General features: G+C 53.3%; 1 protein-coding gene across 7 annotated transcripts in view; it reads left to right on the top strand.

The window, feature by feature from the left end:
• KIFC3 (kinesin family member C3) overlaps positions 1–19,638 on the top strand; it is a 35,881-nt gene that overhangs the window by 2,923 nt on the left and 13,320 nt on the right. For 3 of the 7 annotated variants that reach the window (XM_025268735.3, XM_025268736.3, XM_025268737.3), the window contains 4 exons: positions 2,351–2,558; positions 5,116–5,258; positions 8,984–9,122; positions 12,056–12,258. In XM_025268735.3, coding sequence (XP_025124520.2) covers positions 2,393–2,558; positions 5,116–5,258; positions 8,984–9,122; positions 12,056–12,258 — 651 coding nt within the window. In that variant the 5' untranslated portion in view covers positions 2,351–2,392. Of the gene's footprint in view, positions 1–2,350; positions 2,559–2,751; positions 2,935–5,115; positions 5,259–8,983; positions 9,123–12,055; positions 12,259–19,638 lie in introns of those variants that run through there. The other 4 variants (XM_025268739.3, XM_044931930.2, XM_025268741.3 and 1 more) reach the window with 3 other exon arrangements.

Here is a 19,638-nt window from a genome sequence, read left to right as displayed (position 1 = left end):
GCATGCATGTGGAGCCTGTCTCACTCCCTCCTTCTTTACCCACTGGACAGCTGATCCTCAGGGCAGATTGTGTGCCCAGCTCTGTACTGAGTAGCCTGGAGAAGGGGATGTCTGACTACGTCTCCACTCCACACTGGTCCATCTCCATTTCCTCAGCGGAGCTGCCCATAGGCAGCATTAACGTCCATTCTGCCCTTTGTGCCCGCAGTCCTGACCCCTGCCAGGGAGAGGCATCCAGGAGACTCCTCCTCCAAGGTGTCTTCCTTAATCAAGGAAGGCAGAGACCAGGACTCTCTAGCCAAGAGCCTGGCAGTCTTCCAGGGCTCAGCTCTGCAAACCTCAGGCAACCCATCCTTGGGCTCTTCCTTCTCTTGCCTCTCAATGCTTCAGTCATTCCTGTTCCTCTGTTGACCCAGAATGTGCAGATCTCTCCTTTTCTAAATTCCACATCCTCTCTTTCCCGTCCTAGCCAAATTCTCCAAAAAGAAGGAAGTGGCAGCTTCCTCTAGCCACCCTCACCCTACCTTAGACCTTCCCAGGCCTGCCCTCTGCTCTGCTCCATTGACCTTTCTTCCAATTTGATCTACTCGTGGCATGGTTCCCTGGTAATTGACCATCCTCTCCTTCTCACTCCCGGTCACCTCTGAGGACTCTGCACCTGTCTGTTGCTTCTGCCACCTCTGACCTTCATTCTCCAGCTTTCCTTCCCACTCGGAGTCACCTCTGTCCTCCCTGGTTGCCTTTCATCTTGCGCTACCTTTGACGATTGGATCCTCACCTCTAGCATGATGACCCCCATCAGCCTCTCAACTCAGTGATTTCATCTCTAGCCCTGCTGTCTTCCAAGCTTTCAGTTCAGGCTTTCGTGTGCATTCCTATCAAGGCATTCACCCAACAAGCCTTCACCAGCTGTTTGGTGTGGATGTAGCTGCTGCTCCAGGCTGGGTGCCGTGGGACTCACCCTGGGGAACCGTAGAAGGTCAGGGGGAATGGACACTGTTTAAATAGCTTTAAATAGCCTGGTAGAAGGAGAAGGCAATGGCACCCCACTCCAGTACTCTTGCCTGGAAAATTCCATGGATGGAGGAGCCTGGTAGGCTGCAGTCCATGGGGTCGATAAGAGTAGGACACGACTGAGCGACTTCACTTTCACTTTTCACTTTCATGCATTGGAGAAGGAAATGGTAACCCACTCCAGTGTTCTTGCCTGGAGAATCCCAGGGACGGGGGAGCCTGGTGGCTGCCGTCTATGGGGTCGCACAGAGTCGGACACGACTGAAGCGACTTAGCAGCAGTAGCAGCAGCCTGGTAGAAAGCAATCAGTGCAGTGAGGGATGGGGAGAGTGGTCTCTAGCCCAGGTGGCATCATTAGGAAATCCTTGGGTGCCTCCAATTCCATTTTAAACCCAAAGCAAACTCCACATTACCTCTCCGAGCTGACTTGGCTTCTTTCAAACATGGCATCACTTATTGTCTGAGTCTGGGACTGTAGCTTGATGTATCACCTTAAATGCCTTCAGAGTTGCTTTGCACGCAATAGGTGTTCCATAAAGACTTGTAAAGTAAATTATGTCTGTCCTGTTCATTTGCTCAGTGCATAAGGGCCCTATGGGGCTTTCTACCCAGACCAGTGTTCCCCACCCCCAGCCCCATTCTCCATACCACCTGGAGCCTCCTTACCTCCTGTTCTGATTGTGAAGGTTTGTTGAAGTGTTTACCTCCCTCCTGACAGGGAGCTTTGAGGCCATGTCTCTGCTGATCAAAGAGGACCCCAGGCAGGTGCCTGGTACACAGCAGGTACTGGGTAAATAATTCTTAAATGAAGAATGAATGAATCTTTGTATTCTCGAGTCCTAGCAGGGTGTCTGCCAGTCGTAGTACAGTGTGAGGGCTAGTTGAATACATGAATGAGCTGATTTAAAGAGAATTTTGATGTATATAAGCCTGACTTGTCAGGGCCACAGTCAGGGTCCCTTCATAATAGATTCATGGAGATGCTGTTGGAGGCCCTGGTGGTGCCTCCATGTGGGGCTGTGCCCTGTCTGTGCGCTGCCAGGCTCGAGGGGAGGGCTGAGATGTGGGGTCTCCACCTGTGCTGCAGGTGCACCTGGTGGGCTCCTTGCCCACCTCTGAGCCTCCCTTCTCCTTAATGAGCACCCTGAAATGGTGCTAGGCCCTGTTTCATTGCGTGAGCCCAGGGGGGTCCCTGGGGGACACTGGAATTGGGACTTTGGGTTAACAGGTGACCCTTGGACCCTTGCAGATGGCAGTCTCCGATCTGCTTGGGGTTGAGGCGGGGGAAGGTGCCGGCCAGCGGGCTTCAATCTCGCTTTTCTTGCTCTCTCCGCAGGCTGCCCGGTGCCCGGAGGAGGCTACTAAGCCCCGCCGGGCCATGGTCCCGTCTCGCAGGACGTGGAACCTGGGAGCCACGCCCTCGCTGCGCGGCCTGTGGCGAGTGGGCCGGGCCGGGGAGCCCGACCCGGGGATGGCTCGCCCCGCCCCAGCCAGCCCGGCCGCCCGCCCTTTCCCACACACCGGCCCGGGGAGGTTGAGAACTGGTGAGTCCGCATTTTTAAAATGCCTCTTTATTTCCCTTCCTTCCTCCAGATACCAACGATGAGACTGGGGTTTCTCGCAAGTTCCTAGACTCAGTCAGAGCTGTCAGGTAATTACAGGGTACCGGCAGCCCGCGAGCCGGGCGTGGAGTCAGGGCGTCAATTTCTCTGGGCGCTCCTGCCCCGCGCCCGCCCGTCTGTAAAGACCGGCCCGGGACGCCGAGTTAAACGTTAACGCAGTCTGTAGCGCGGAGCGGGGAACGCGGCGGACAGCCACGCGCTCCCTGACCTGCCGGGTCGCTGTGGCTCTGTGATCCGCCCGTCCTCGGCCGAGCACTCGTGGTCTCGCCCCGGTTTCTGCCCGCAGCTGGTAAACAAGGTAGGTACAGAGCTGCCCGGCGCCCTGCGCGGTGCCGACACTTGATCCCGCCGGGGCTCTCCGGCGGATGGCGCGGAGTGGACGAAAGGCTGTTCCCCATCGTGGCCTGGGAGAGGGTGGGTGCCATGCGCTCCTTTTAGGTGCCAACCAAGGTGGCCCCGACAGCAGGTGGGTAGTGAGGGAGTCCCCGAGTCTGGGCCCTCCCTCCCCCTGGGGGAGCTGTCAACACGGGCTCTCCTTTCTGGGTCATGTCCCCTGGCGCTGCCAACATCAAGAAGTGGGCGGCTTCTGTGATTCCCGGTGGGGGCTAGATCATCAGGCCTGGGGAGCTGCCCTTGGGTGTCTGCCAGCCTTGGCTTGGGCAGGTCCTCCTGGAAGTGTGGGGGCAGAGGGTGTGTCTTCAGGCGGGGGCCTTCAGGAGTTTGCTGTCTGACTGCTCCTGACCTACTGGGAGAGGGCTGTAGAGGGCCAGCCTGTCTGAGTTAGCAGATCCCTTCTGGGACATAAGGCCAAGCCCCTCCATGTACAGAAGGGAAAACCAAGGCCCAGAGAGGGCACATAGCAAGCTCCAGTTCTCTGTCTCCCACCTCACTTGTACCATCGGTGGCAGCCAAAGCGCTGCCCTCCACGGTCTCTTCTTCGGGGACAGTGAGGCTGGGGTTGACCCTGGAGTCCTCCTGGGAAAGCTTGGGCTCTTGAATCAGGTGGCCCCAGTTGTCTGGAAGGAGCTGAAGATGGTCTCTACTCTGCAAGATTGTCCAAAGGATTAAGACTGTAATATGAATGAATAGTATTGCTTTTCTGGCTTAAAAAAAAAAAGAAAGCAAGAATTGAAAAACAAAAACATGTTATCTTGGAAAGCCAAAAAAAAAAAAAAAAACACAGAAAGGTATAAAAAAGAAGACTCACCTAGAAGCTTGTCACTAAACATTTTATATAGTTCCTTCCAGTCCTGCATGTGCATATTGCTCTCTTAAATTAGTATTATGAAGCTTATATGACCATACAGACTTTTATCCACTTTTAAAATTTAAGACAAAGGTCCAATGAAATCCTGTGTGTGAAATGCCAAGCATGGTGCCTGCCACTGGGTAGAGTTTCAGCCAGTATGGGTGTCCCTAGGCCCCTCTACCCACCCCCCACCCACCCACATACTGCCACTTTGAGAAGGGACAGCAAGCAGAAGGTGGGTTAGCACATGGGATTGGAACACTGGCTTCAGGTGACCCTGGGCATATTATTAACCCTTCCGGGCCTCCGGTTCACACCTCTCTGGGTTGTTGTAAGGAGCTGTCGGTCTGCATTGATGACTACCTTCTGTGTGAGCACTTTGCATGTGTCACCCCATTTAATCCTCATCACATGACTGAAGTTGGTTCTTAATGCCCATGGTATTGACAAGGAAACTGAGGATCAGGAAGGGAAACAAGGCCTGGAAAGCATTTGGTCCAGGGCTGGCAGTCAGGATGTGATAGCACCCCAGGGTGGGGACTCTATAGTTTGCCCCTTGAGGCGAGTCCCCTCTCCCATCCCGTCCAGCTCCACAAGCTGCGGTGGAGGGCTGGGGATTAGGGGTGAATGGGGTATTGAAGCCACAGTCAGCCCTCTCCTGCCATCCGGTGAGGGAGGCGATGTGTCAGAGACTCGAGAGGATGTGCTTTAACTGGTCCTGGATGCGCTTTTGAAGGCTGCGAGGACCAGGCCACCCAGTGTGGGTTGCTTTTTATGAAGGCAGGGGAGAAATTGCCACCTAGAGGCGGCTTTGGTAATGAGGTCACGGCCCCGGGGTGTATCTCCTGTGAGGATTAGCACAGCTGGGGTGGCGTCGGCTTCCTTCTGCTGCTCTCTGTAGTGGGTTGCTGGTGGGCACGTGCCAGCCCTAAGGCCACCATGGAGGGAGAGGAAGCCGCAACCTCCGGGGGGAGGTCTTGGGTGACCTCCTGCAGAGGCTCCCCTGGCGGTTTGTGGTGAAGAAAGAGCGCAGCCCCTGCTCAGCGCCAGGCCTTCTGTGCCCTCTGTGCCAGGCAGGCATGTAAGGGCGTGTGAGTCCCTCCTGGCGGTGCCTGGACAGCCCTGAGTGTGTGAAAGGGGAGCTAAGCCTCAGCCCTGGCCACTGATCCCTGGCCAGCAGCCTCCAACCAGCGTCTTGCATCTCACCTGTCTCCTCTTGTCCTGGGACAGGGCGTGGAAAAGATAGCCCGGCTGGCGGTGACGAGGACTCGGGCACCCGAAGTGCAGCTCGCCCGGCCCTGGCTCAGTGCCGAGCCCTCAGCGTGGACTGGGCTGGCCCCGGGAGCCCCCACAGGCTCTACCTGACCCTGCAGGTAAGTCCAGGGGCTGTCAGAAAAGCCAGGTGTCTAGCCGGGCAGGTGTGCCATGGCCCTTTGAATACCAGCCGCTGGGCTCCTCTGGGGAAGGAGGCCACAAAGGAGACGGGTCTCACACCTCCTGCCAAGCTCCTCATAGCACACCCACTGGGAGCCTGCCTACACGGGACAATTTGCTTTATTAGGTTATCTGGCGGGAAATCTCACAGGAGATGACAGGAGCTTCTCAGCCACGCCCTGACTGAAGTGTTAAAGTGGGAAATGTGGGGCCTTCAGTGAGAAGCTATTAGAAAGATGGGCAGGATTTTAGGGGAGCTGTATATTCCCACTGGGGCATAAGAGTCCATGGGGGCAGTGATACTTAAATTTCCTCATTTAAAGTGAGGACTTTACCAAAACTTGATTTCTTTTCTCTTGCAGTCATCACTGCAAGTCAGTTATCATGGGACTTTCAAAACACTGACTTTACATTTATATGTATAGTATTTGGTTGTAGAATGAAGACGTCCTAATAGCAGTAATAATATTTACTGAACGCTGGCTTTATACCAGACATTGTGGCATATATTATATGTCTCACATCAGTCCAAGACATAGTTACTGTTTTATGAGTGAAGTAAAGGAGGCTCAGAGAGGTTAAGTGACTTGCTACTGGTCACACAGCAAGCTGGGGTCTGAACATGATCAGCTTTAAAAATGGTATAAAGAACTCACACATGTGGCATGTAATATCTAGAAACTGAATGTCTCCTGTGGTCCTGTGTCTTTGAGAAATCCACTCTTAATTTATTTATCTTTTCTTTACAACTACTTGATTGCGTTTATACAGTTTTTATTCTTTATTTTTGCCTTCTATTCTGTGACTAGCTCTTTCCCTCAACAGTAAGTCTTGGTGATTTCTTCATGCCTGTCAATATATAGAGAACTGTCTCATTCTTTTAAACTGCCGCATAATATTCTACTTCAGGGTTTATTTCACTGATCTTTTGTATTGTTTCTGATTGCAAAGAGCTCCTTAAACAAATACCGATGCATTCGTGCACCTAAAACTTTGAGCAATTTCAGGATAGCACAGGCTCTGCGGTTTTATTTTTGCTGCACCACACAGCATGTTGGATCTTAGTTCCCCGACCAGGGATTGAACCTGAGGCCTTTGCATTGGAAGTGCAGAGTCTTACCTACTGGACTGCCCGGGAAGTCCTTGTAATTTTTTAAATGGATGCGTCTGTTAACAGATATTTCTGCAAGTGCCTACTCTGTGTTAGAAGACTGCTGGCACACAGCCAAAAAGAGAAATGGACCCGGCAGCTAGCAGAGAGGCCAGGATGGGCAAACGTTGACATAATGGCTGAGGATGACGGATCAGAGTTATCTGGAGGTGTTGCCAAGGCCCCTCCCCACAAGAAAGATTGTGCTTGACAGGGGCTACCTTGAAGGGACCCATGCAGATGGAAGGCAGGGTGGGTGCGGGAGATGGGTGCCCTTTGAACGTGTGGCTTCAAGTCCTGATCTGAACATGAACCCCTTGCTTGTTGCTTCAGAAATAGTCTTGGGCTTCTTGGTTTTTCTCATCCCCTCTGGTGTGGTTCATCTGAAGATAGAACTGAATGGTCCATTTTTTTGTTTGTTTGTTTGTTTTAACTGTAAGTTCTGCTAGAAATGCAGGTCTGGTGCAGGAACAGTTAAAAAAACTGGAGAATCTTTTTTTTTTTTTTACTCGAACTCAAGCCATTGGTAGTTAAATCGGGAGGTGGTCAGAAACAGGCAGCCTTGAGTTGGGTGGAGGCTCTGTTCTTGAATTTTGATTATGGGCTGTTGGGTTGTGGTTGCCGCTGAGTCCTGGGGTCAGCAGATCTACTGAGGATGTGAGACGCTGCCTCCAGGCACCAGTTTCCACATGCGTGTTCTTCTGGGCTGGTGAAGCTTCATTATGTTTACAGGAGCTTCGAGATGGGGGTTGTGAGGCTCAAACAGGGACCCAGACCCAGTGAAGTGACCTGGTGGGCGTGGTGACTTCCCCCACCAGCTTCTCAAGCAGTTAAAACCCGAGTCGCTTCGTTTGGAGGCTGCAGAAATTCCCAACCCCCAGGGGCCTGTCTGCCCTTCCTGTGGCTTGGCCAACAGGCCAGAAATAGTGTAACCTTTGCTCTGGACGGCAAATGGAAACTTCCAGCTGCCACTGTTGCCGCTGCCAGTGACAAGGCTGCTCGTGCTGGTGTGGCAGTTGGTCAGAGGGTGGGGATAAAATTAAGTCGGCGGGAATTTTCCTAAATACGAGACATGCTCACGACCATTCCTTCTGGAGTAGAAAGTGGAGTTTCTGTTTTAAGAATGGGACGATGAAGCTTCAGGGAGGATTAAGTAACTTGCCCATGGTCACACAGCTCACCTGAGTCAGGCTTCACACCCAGGCCTTTCCGACTCTAGATTTGGAATATTTTTTAAACATAGCAGTTGTCTTTTTGTTTTGAATAAGGTTGGCACAAAGACACACCAAAAAGTGCCTGTAATCTCCCATTCTGGATAGCTTCTGTTATCAAAGATAACAAAGCAGAACACCACAGATGCTTACAAGGTTAAAAATGCAAATGCCAGAAAGGTTCAGAATGAAACATAAAGCCTTTCCTTTCTCCCCACTTTATCTTGCAACAAGTTTTTTTTGATTTCCCCAGAGTTTGCATGTGTGTACAGTTGCTCAGTCATGTCCGACTCTTTGCTGTCAGGCTCCTCTCTCCATGGGATTCTCCAGGCAAGAATACTGGAGTGGGTTGCCATTTCCTCCTCCAGGGGATCTTCCCAACTCAGGGACTGAGCCCACATCTCCTGCATTGGCAGGTGGATTCTTTACCACTGAGCCGCCAAGGAAGCCCACCCCCCAAATTTAGATGATACCCCTGTAACATCACCCAGCCTCCAGAGGAAACCAGATTTGGAGAGGGAGGGGCAAGCCTCTTTTATTTCTGTCATCCTTAAATGGGATTACGCCTTACCTGTGGTTCTGTTCACACCTTACCTGTCGTCCTGTGTGAGTTGCTTGTGATTTTCTCTGGTTGAAAGCCTCTTTCTGCCTCTCGCCTCATCTCCCTGCCAGTTCACTGGTCTCTTCTCCTCCAGCCTTCTTTGCCTTGATTCCTCCTTCCTGGAGACAAGGTCGAGACAAGGTCTCATGGTCCCGGATAGCCATGCCTGCACATGGATCATGGCCTTGCCCTGCTCATGTGGACCTGTGTGCCCGCTCCTTGGCAGTCCCAGGCTGGGTGCTATCTGCAGGGGGATGGAGGCAGCTGACGTCACGGGTGGAGGTTGTTGCCCTGAGACTGCCGTGTGCCTGTTGGGGCTGGACAGGCCTGCGAATGGTGGGTCGAGGGTTCACCTGAAGCAAGCAGGCCACTGCACTGGCGGCTCAGGGCTCACAGGCCGGCCGGCTGAACTTCACCTGAGGATTTCTGTGTGCCCAAGAACCTTGTTTGCTGGTCCTGAGGGCCGGCTGCCGATGAGGGCCAGGGGAACTCACTGCTCCCTCTCGCTGTGAGATCTGGGCGCGTTTTCTTCCGGACTCCAGGCCTCCTTGTTCCCATCTACCCACACGGTGAGGGGTGGACTGGCTAGGTCTGGGGGCCTCACCAGCTCCAGGAGCATGCGCCATCCTCAGGCTCCACAGGGGTCCCGTCCCCACTGCGATCCCCCCTCTTCACGTGAGGATTCTGATTGTGTCTTGGCAGCAAGCCCTGCAGGACAAGGGGTGCGAGAGCAAGAGTCAGGGGACGAAAGAAGAGAAGCCCCTGAAGAGGCAGGCGCCGGCCCCCAGGAGGGACCGGGAGGCCCAGGAAGCTGGTGGCACCATGAATGTAGAGAAAACAGGTAAAGGAAGTCTGCCCACCCGCCTGGCACAGTCCTGGCTAACACTGGTGTCGGAGGGGAGGCTCTTGTCCCCAGACATTGTCCTCCTCGCCTGGAGTGGCCGCCTTGACATGGAACTCGGAGACCCCAGCCTGCCCATCCTGACTCCAGGGACACCCTCCTCCCGGTGCCGCTGGGCACCAGCCGGTGATAAGCAGCTTTGGCCAGCACACGCTGGGGTTGAATTTCCCTGCTTTTTTGTCTTTTCCCCAGCGCCTGTCAAAAGGAGGGCAAGGGTGGCAGCCGCGAAGACGCCACTGCCTGCAGAGAGAGGCCTGACCCCCTCCACTTGTGTATGTGGGTCCGTCAGGGACCCAGAGGCCCTAGGACGGGGATTCGCTCTGCTGTGTCGAGGCTGGGAAAGAGGAGCTGATGGCTCCAGTCTTTTCCGGCGAGGCTGACAGTTCTGGAAGATTCTGTGGGCCCCCTTTGTGGAGTTCCCCAGCAGGAGCCCAGAGCCCAGCAGCTCTTGGGGAAGGGCATTCTCAAGAAGCCCGAGGGGAAGGCCAAGAGTGAGTGGGGAAAGGAGCTGGCCTTTCTCTTGTTTGCCGCCTCCTGTCACCAGAGATTGATTTGTGTCTGAACTTGCAAGGTGGAAGGATCCACCCACTTCTCTGAGGTTGATCCAGGGCCTCCTTCACCCGTCTGGGCCCGGCACCCATTTGGGGCTGGGTGTTGGGGTCTGGCCAGGCTGTGGAATCGGGGCCATTGTCCAACCAGTCCAGAGGTCTGACTCTTGTTTGTGGGTCCGGGGCCGAGCTTCCCCGAGCCTGGGTGCCCTTGAGAGGCAGTGTCCAGGCAGGGTCTCAGAGAAAGAAACTGTCTTCTGAGAATGCGGATGGACAGCTGACCTACTATGATGGTGCAGTGGTCCCTCAGCCCCCTTTTAAGTTCTCCTTTAATCGCATCTCTCCCTTCTCTGCTGTTCTCTGTTAGCTTCCTCAAGGTCTTTTCCTCCCCAGTAAATGCTCTCCAGGCCCCTTGTTGCTCCCTTGGCACATGGGCACCATGCCAAGGTTAGGATGAAGCCCCCTGGCTGTGAGCTGAGGGTGAGATGAGCCGTGTTCCAGCAAGGAGGGCTATTCCAGTCTTGCTGGGCAACACACCCGTGCACCCCTCATGGGTTCCAGGTGCCTGCCCAAGGTTGCCTCTTTGGACAAGGACCATGGTCCCTGTTTCACAAGGGAAGCCCCAGAAGGATCCTCCCACCCGCCTCTGAAGTGGCAGTGCCAGCTCTTAGACCTAGAGCTGAGAGCGTTTCCTGCCACCCCATGGCAATCTGCAGAGAGCACAGGGCCGTGCTGGTCACATGCTGTCTATGGCAGCTCCGGGTGCTGGCCTGGAAGCATCCATCTGACCTCGCGCTCTCTAGAACAGAGAGCAGAAGCCTGGCCAGCTGTGTGTGACATGCATGCTGTGTCACATGCAGGCCGCTTGGCCAGAGCCCCCTAGCCAACCAGTGTTGGCCCCCATTCCGGCTCTCCAGAAGGCCTTGAGTCAGAGCCAACCTTTGGGGTTGGAAGGAAGGGAAAGGGAGTCTGTGTGTGTAGGGCCTGCTCCTTCGAGAGTGGATGTCTTCTCACTGTCCACCCCTCCTGGGCCCAGTGCTGAGCTGTTCTGTCCAGCCTGGAATCAGTGCCATCTGTGCCCCACGTTCCCGCTTAGTCCAAGAGCCAGGCTGCCGTTTCAGCTTCTCTGCCGTCTCATTGAACACACCTGTCACCTTCCCGTGGGTTGAAGCTGGGCTGTGTGACTTCAGGTGCAGATGGCTTTGTTTCTGGAGTCTGGGGTCTCCCCGCCATCCTGCCCACAGAGGGCTGCAGCTTCTGGGACCTCATGTGGGGGAGCCCGGATGCTCTGGTGCTCCGTGAGGGTGGAGGCTTGCAGCAACTCTTCACACCTCACTCTTGGACACTTCATCCTGCATTACAGACTTTGGCCAGGACCCGGATTAGGCTGCCCAAGGCGGGAGGCAGATCCCTGCCCTTCCAGCCTCTCCTCTGTCCACTGCCCCACCCCCTTGCCAGCTCCCCACCTGCAGAGACAGTGGTCCTTCTTAGTGCCATCAAAGCAGGCTGTGACGGGCATGCCAGGCCCCATTAGCAGGTCCCAGGCCTTGATTCTGTGTCTCTGTCCTTCTGTCCGTCTGTCTGTGTCTCTTCTGCTGGTGACAGGATGATGGAAGGCGGAGACCCCCTGCCCACCCCAGTATTTATCCCCCCGTTCTTGCCTGTGTTGTCCCTGTACTCAGTCCCACAGGGGTGTGCCTGGGAGCATGCTTGGTGATGTTCCTGCTTGTATGCTGCTGCCTTTGTTCCTGTGTCCTGGTCTGTCTGTCCCTTGTGCATGCACACCTCCGCCTGCTCTCTCTCTCTCTGTGCAGTGATCACTCCCTGCGGAGGGCAGGGGCCAGGCTGGCGAGCCCCCACCTCTCTTCTCTACTCTGGAGAAGGTTTGGGGTGTAAAGAAATCATTTTCCACCAAGGATAGTGTTTTCTGGGGAGACAGCAGCGGTTGCCAGAGGCCATCTTTCTCAACTGCAGGTCCCTGCAGGCTGGCCATGGAGAGGATATTGCCCATCAAACCTAGAACATAGGCTTTGGGGGAGTAATGAGTGGAAGTTGCTTTCCTGACTCCTGGTCCAGGCAGTTCTACCCACCAGAAGCTTCCCGCTAAAGCGGCTTCCTCCAAGACAGGCCCTGGATGCCCCCCCCCACTAACCTACCGGCACCCGCTAACTCCTGCTGCTGCCCCAGCCCTTGCCCAGCTCCTTTGTCCCCTCTGCTTGCATCCACTCCCCATCCCCATGGTTCATCCTGCCATGACAGGCCCCCTGTCCTCAGCCAGGCTGGGGCCTCTGCTGCCCTGCTGATCAGCCACTACTTTGCTCATAGGTGGGCGGCCCTTTGGCAGCGGGAGGTGCTCAAGCCTGTCGGGGTCACCCGGTGCCGCCCCCGTGGTACATAGGATGGTGGAGGCCATGTCCCAGCTGCGGGAGGAGAAAGCCCAGCTGCAGGAGGAGCTGGTGGCCCTGCAGGAGAGGCTGGCTGTCCGCGACAGTGAGCAGCAAGCCACGTCCACGCAGCTGCAGAACCAGGTATCTGGGGAGGGTGGGATGGGCTGAGGCCACTGCCCACTGTGGAACAGGTCGGAGGATGTTGCTCAGGGTACCGGGGCCCTCCAGGCCACCCGCACAATGGACAGATGGGGTCTCCTCCCCTGGCTTGGGAACACACGGAGGCCTGGGCCTCCCGTCCTGGTCTTCCACGTGCCGTTCCTCGTGGTTACCAGGGGGCCAGATCCGCATCTCCGTGAGTGACAGGCAGCATGTGTAGATGTGGGCAGAGCAGGAAGGCGCAGGGATGTTCCTGCTCTGAGGCTGGTGCTGAGTCCACTCCATCTTCCAAGGTGCCCTGGCTTGGGCAGCCCACATGGACCAAACTCATAGCAGAGGTCGCCCCATGGAAAACTGGCAGGAGAAGAGAGGCTGGGGTATGTACCAGGGAGAGAAGGGAGCTCACAAATCTCTGGGAGCCAGAGAAAGCAAAGGTTCATGCTGGCCAGTATTGTCTCCTGCATTAGCTGGCCGGGAGGATGCTGGGGACGCCACAGGCCCTTTGGGCTGACCCCTGGCCTTCCCCCAAGTGCCTGGCCAATTCACTCCTTCTCACCATCACGTGGGCCCCGAGGCCCCTTTCCTGGGGCTCAACTCTCCACTCTAATCATCAGTGTCTCTCAGGCCTGAGTCTGACCTTTCCCACTTCCCCAAGCTCCCCAGCCCTGTCTGCACACCATCTCCGTGTTGGAACCTGTGCCTGCGCTCCCAGGCCTGACTCTCTGTAGAACGCTCTGCCTTCAGGTGGACCAGCTTCTTTGTCTGTGATTGCCCAGCCTGTGGATCTTCTATTCCTCATTACTGGATGCCGTGACTTGTTCTCAGTTCCGGGGGCAGCGGATTATTTTCATGCACTTTTATTTATTTTTTATTTTTGGCCGTGCTAGGTCTTCGTTGCTGCATGTGGGCTTTCTCTAGTTGCGGCCAACGGGGGCTGTTCTTCGTTGCGCTGCACAGGCTTCTCATTGTGGTGGCTTCTCTCGTGGCGGAGCACAGGCTCTAGGTGCGCTGAGGTTCAGTAGTTGTGGCCCACGGGCTTAGTTACTCTGCGGCATGTGGGATCTTTCCCAGGCCAGGGATCGAACCCACGTCCCCTGCATTGGCAGGTGGATTCTTGTCCACTGCGCCACCAGGGAAGTCCTCATGCACTTCCCAGATGCAGCGTTTTGGAAAAATGCTTACAAGTGTATCCTCAGGCTCTCTCTGTCCTGACCACCCATCCTTTGCTGAGTTGGGTGGGCCTCCCTGGGGCCTCCCTGGTGCCCAGTCTGTCTGTCTCCTTGTACATTGACCCCACTGTTTGCTGCCCCTGGGCTGGTCTGCCCCACTCGTGGGAGCTCTTCACGGCAAGTATAACACACCAACTTTGTATCACTGTTGCCTCCTGCCTTCCTGCCTCAGATGGCTGCTGGGTGCCTGGTCTGTACAGGCACTCAGCTGAGCAGTGGGGGTGCCCAGGTGGACAGGCATGCCCTGGCCTGTGGCGGCTGCAGTCTAGGGGAGGACAGACATTTGTCACTTGCATTTATGTAAAGTTGGGAGAGTAACAAAGTCTCTGCTGGCGGGTGTACACAGAGGGCATGCAGGCCCTTACCAGATGCCTTTGTCAGGGAGATCAGGACCTGTAGCGGGGAGAGCTCCTCCTTTCCCGACTTCCCTTGGTTTAGTTTGTCTGGGCACTTCACTTTTGAAACAAGTTTTGTTTTGTTTTTTGAAGAAGTTTACTGAGATAGAATTCATATTCCATAGAACTCATCCGTTTAAGGTATACAATGTATGGTCTTAAGTATATTAAGGTGATGATGCAGCCATCCCCACTGTCTAATTTTAGAACATTTTTGTCACCCTTCAAAGACCTATTAAGTCACTCCTCATGTCCCCTTTACCCCAACCCCTGGCAACCACTGCCCAGCTTTCTGGGTTTTTAAAAAATCTTTTGGCCTCATCGCATGGCATGTGGGATCTTAGTTCTCTGACCAGGGATCAAACTTGTGTCCCCTGCATTGGCAACATGGAATCTTAACCACTGGACCACCAGAGAAGTCCTGTGCCCTGCTTTCTGTTTATATGGATTGATATTTTCTGAACATTTCATATAAATGAAATAATATGTGGCCTATTGTGACTTTAAACAAATGTTTGCGTGTGTGCATGCTAAGTCCCTTCTGTCATGTCTGATTCTTTGTGACCCCCATGGACTGTAACCCACCAGACTCCTCTGTCCTTGGGATTCTCCAGGCAAGAATACTGGAATGGGTTGCCATGCCCTTCTCCAGGAGATCTTCCCAACCCAGGGATCGAACCCACATCTCCTGTGGCTCCTGCATTGCAAGCAGATTCTTTACCACTGAGCTACCAGGGAAACCCCTAAACGAATGTTTAAGAAACATTTTTTTTTTCCCTTTAATTAGCAAAATTGACTTACTTTTTAGACGGGAAGCTGAGTGTTAAGCATCTCAGCCTTTTTGGTGTCTTTGAGCTGCAGCTTTCTAGGCAGTCCTGACCCCTTCCCTTATCCCAGCCTCCACTCCTCTGGATGATCTGGAGAATTCAGAATGGTTCCCGGTCTTGGGTCATGTTTTATTCCTGCAAGCTCTTGTCTGAAAAAGTATCTCAGGAGATGCACCTGAAGGTTCAGGTCTCTGAACCACTCTTGGAAGGGTCTGACCCTGAGGAGCTGAGGGGCCCGGAGTCCCATCCACGTCCTGACTTTGGCACTACTCATCAGCTGTGTGACCTTGGGTTAGTTAATTACCACTCTGCACCTCAGTTTCCTCATCTTTAAAATGGACACAACAACAGTATCTGGCGAGAGGACCAGTGTTACTGTGTCACCACCGTCAGGACCCTCACTGTTGCTGGGAGGAGTGTTGGATTTGGAATCACGTGACAGGGTTTGAGTACTGGCTGTGCAGCTGTAGTAAGTCACTTCCTGTCTGAGTCTTCATTTACCCATCTCTAAACTGGGTCTAATAGATGTTGCTTCATGGTTTCTGAGCAGCTCAGTTGTGAAACTGGACAGAAGAGGGGATCATAAACTGTAAAATGCTGTGCCTCCTGAGGTGTCACGTCTGTGTGCTCTGGTTTCCTGTCAGCCTCACTGTGGTTTGACACAGATTGACCTTCTTGGTTTTTCTATATGTTGCTTCTCTAAGAAAAGCCCACCATGGGGTACCCTCCATCTCATTCTCAGGATGCCTCCTGGTTCCCATTCTTGTCCAGACTTGTCTTTGAACTCAACTGGCTTTGCCATGTTGCTCTTCCTGAAAAGCCACGTGGCCTAGTAGTTAAGACTGAGGGCTCTGCAGGGGCTCCAATTCTAGCGCCAGCACTTAATAGTCCAGTGACCTTGAGCAAGATTAACCAAGGCTTAATCTCTTGGGACCTCAGTTTTTCCTCCTGTAAAATGGAGGTAATAATAGTATGTACCTCAGAGGATTGAGGGGTTCAAAGTAAAGATCTAATCAAGAAATCATTGCCAAATCTAATGTCATGAAGCTTTCTCCTTGTTTTCTTCTAAGAATTTTATATATAGTTTTAGCTTTTGTGTTTAGATCTTTGATCCATTTGAGTTAATTTTTGTATATGGTGTTAGTAAGTGTCCAGCTTCATTCTTTTGCATGTGGATATCATTTTCCCAGCACCAGTTGTTGAAAAGACTATCCTTTCCTCATTAGAAATCTTAACACCCTTGTCAAAAATCAGTTGACCAGATATATGAGGGTTTATTTCTAGGCTCTCTATCCTACTCTATTGGTCTATATATCTGTCTTTATGCCAATTCCACACTTTTTGGTTTATTGGAGCTTTGTTGTAAGTTTTGAAATCAAGGAGTATGGGTCCTCCAACTTTATTCTTCTTCAAAATTGGTTTGTTTTTTTTTTTTTTTGGAATCTTCTGAGATTTCATATAAATTTTGGGATGGACTTTTCTATTTCTGCAAAAAATGTCATTGGGGTTTAAATAGAGATTGCATTGAATCTATAGATTGCTCTGGGTAGTGTTGACGTGTTAGCAATATTGTTTCCAAACTATGAATGCAGGATGTGTTTCCATTACCATTATCATCTTTAATTTCTTCCAGCAACGTTTTATAGTTTTTAGTGAACAAAGTTTTGCCTCCATCGTTGCTTTATTTCTACATATTTTATTCTTTCTAATGCTATTGTAAATGAAATTGTTTTCTTAATTTCCTTTTTGTATTGTCCAGTATTAGTGCATAGAAACACAACTGATCTTTAATGTATTGTATCCTGCAACTTGGCTGAATTTATTAGTTCCAGTTGGCCTGATTTTTTTAATGCTCAAGTTAGTTGCCACCATTTAAATCTTAGTTAAGTTTGTATAAAAACCTCAGCTTCCTTTTTTTTTTGTCATAAAATATTGGAAGATGTGGCACCTCTGGGCTGACATTCCCACATGGTAGCCACTGCCTGGAGCCCAGTAGCCACTCCTGCCTTTGGTGGAAGGGAGCATCCTTCAGTGAGCCCCAGCCTGTGCCACCTTTGCTGCCCCATGCCCTGCCTTACAGCTCACTCAGGCATTCAACACTCTTCCTATATGTGTTTACTGAGCACCTACTGTATACCAGGTGCCATTCTAGGCACTGGGAGTACACCGCTGACACAATAGACAAATATCTCTGCCTATCTGAACTTTCATTCTGTTAATAGAACTCATTACGGTGCTGGGCCCTGTCCTAAGCATTTTGCATATGTTATCTCTTGTAATCTCACTTAATCCTCCAGACCTCCTCGGTAAGGTAGCCTCACTCTACAGCCAAGGATATGGAGAGAGGCATGGTGGACTTGAGACATATCCAAGGTTGTCCGGCACATTAGGGCAATGTCTGTATTAGAAAGCTGGACAAGTCTGGCCTGAGAGTCCATGATCCCAGTGACCCTTGGTGACAGAGATCTCACATGTGGAAACCCAGCAGTAAAGGCAGGGTGGGTGGACGTAGCCAGACAGGCTTGGTCATTGGTCACACATGTGGGCAGCCAGGAGTCAGGTCTCCTGGGATGGGGAGTGTGTTGGGGGCAAGACAGCGTGCTTCCTGGGGCTGCCCCTCGGGCCTCTGGACTGTGTTTCCTTGGAGCTGTCTGGATCCCAGGCCCTCTCATTTTCCCAGCTCAGGAACCCCTTGGTCTCGCCATTGGGACAGCCCCCTCCGTTCCTCCAAAGACAGCTGATGATGGAGGGCCAGGCTTGGTGGGAGGTCGAGGGTAGGTAATCAGTAGGTTGTCTGCATTGAGAGGAGCAGACAACTGGGAAAACGCAGACCAGCTCGAGCAGCCCCACCCTCTGCTGAGCCTGCTTCTGCTGGGAGATGTAACTATGGGTTGGCGTCAGGTCAGCAGACGGGCCCCATCTCCTAGGTCTCCCCCGAGGCTGCCGTGCACCAGGCCTGTGACTCAGTTTCTCTGGATGACGAGGAGACTGAGCTCAGGCAGTGTGTGTATGTTAAGTCGCTTCAGTCGTGTTCGACTCTTTGTGACCCATGGACTGTATTTCCTCTGGGATTCTCCAGGCAAGAATACTGGAATGGGTTGCCATACCCTCCTCCAGGGGATCTTCCCAACCCAGGGATCGAACCTGTGTCTTTTATGTCTCCTGCACTGGCAGGCAGGTTCTTTACCACTGGTGCCACCTGGGAAGCCCCAGGGAGAGTGTTGCACAAACTCAGCCTGGTCCCTTCTCAGCCTGGGGTTGCCTGCGTGCTGTTCTGGGAGTCGTCACGGCAGCCTGTTAGGAGCCTGCTTGGCCCTCTGGCTGACTCTTTGAACTCTCTTTGTGTACAGATGCCGGTATGGTCGCTGATTCAGAGCTGTGCTGGGTGGGCAGAGGGGGGGCCTGTGGGGCCCCCTCCAACAGGAAACTCTGCCCTCTGGTCAGGCTCACCCTCAGCTCCCCGTCTCTGCTCTGAGCCTGCCTCCTGTCTCTGTCTCCATTGCCCACTGTTTTCCCTGACTCTGAGGGAGTCACCCGTTCCCCGTCCCAGGCTTGGAGAAAGCTGCCATCTTCCCCGCAGCCCCCCGCCCCCCAAAGCTGAGCCCTGTGTGGGGGGCAGGGGTCCCGCACCTGGGCAGCACGTGTTCTTCACTCCCAGGCCCCTAGTGGAGCTGGCCAGCTGGGGCGCAGCCACCGCACGCCATGGGGTGGTTGCTGCCTGACCAGCGGTGTTGGTGTGTCCCCCACTGCCTGACACAAGCCGGGAGAGGACGAGGGTCTCACATCTCTGACAAGAGGGGCCTTTTACAGCCTCTTCCTCATGCCCCACCTCACCCCTAGCCTGGGTCCCCAGGGCAGCCTCCGCCTTTTGGGGGCACCCCTCTGAAATTCTAGACAGAGGCTTGGCGCTCCTAGAGTTCCGATTGTGATGTAAGAAGAGAATAGGAACTGGGCTGCAGGCAGGTGGCAGGTAAGCATCCTGACCACCCCCCTCAGGTAAACACTGGAAACCCCCACTTTCACTGCACTGGATCTGAGTGCCAGTGGCGTTGGGGACACACGAGGTCTGAGCACCCCCAGCCCGGCGCCAAGGAAGCAGTCTGTCGGGGCACCAACTCTGTGCAAGTGGATCTTACTGGGTGATTTCTGAGGAAGGGGAGGGAGGTGGGAGATCCCAACCTTTCAAAATGAGGTGGACTCCACCTATTTCAGGGTGGGAGGAGTGCAAGAGAAATATATATTCTTTGAGACTTAAAAATTACTGCAAAGTGTTAAATGTCTGTCAAACATAATCCTGCTATCCAGCACCCTCTGCTTTCTTGTATTGCAAATCCAATTTTGTTTTTGGATTTTTCTTTGACTTAATACACTGAGGAGCCATTCCCTACATCATTTAAAATTCATGATAAGCATATAAGCAACAATTACACAGTAGTGTATGAGTGCATTTACTGTGACCCACCTAAGCAGTCCCCTGATGCTGGGCATCCAGGTTGTTGCCAGTTTCATGACTAAGGAAAGATAGGCTGCTTTATTCAAACTCCCCTCTAGGGCAAAGGGACTGAACGCTCTGTGTGTCAGGCTCTTAACAGAAGGGGGCATTGGAGTGGGCAGAGAAGTGGCATAGGCTTTGCTGCCTGCCTTGGTCCACGTCCAGTGCATTGCTAGGAAGGAATTTGCTGGTGGAGCAGGTGACAGAGGTGACCTTCTCGGGTGCCCTCCCTTAAGTCACCTGCTTGCCCGCCAGCAGGCTTTGGGCAGCGAGGTTGGTCCTCCCAACCCCTCTCTGGGTCTTGGGTCTTGTACTCCACCTCCTCAACTATAAGGGAGCAGCTCACTGGTGTCACTGGTCTTTTCCTCGGAGGTGGGGTCACGCCTGTTACCCAGTTCCTCCCCCAACCCGCTCAGAGA

The sequence above is a fragment of the Bubalus bubalis genome, chromosome 18 (assembly GCF_019923935.1).
Source record: "Bubalus bubalis isolate 160015118507 breed Murrah chromosome 18, NDDB_SH_1, whole genome shotgun sequence".
NCBI lineage: Eukaryota > Metazoa > Chordata > Mammalia > Artiodactyla > Bovidae > Bubalus > Bubalus bubalis.
Note: the sequence above shows the minus strand (reverse complement) of the source record. Positions and strands in the feature narration are given on the sequence as shown.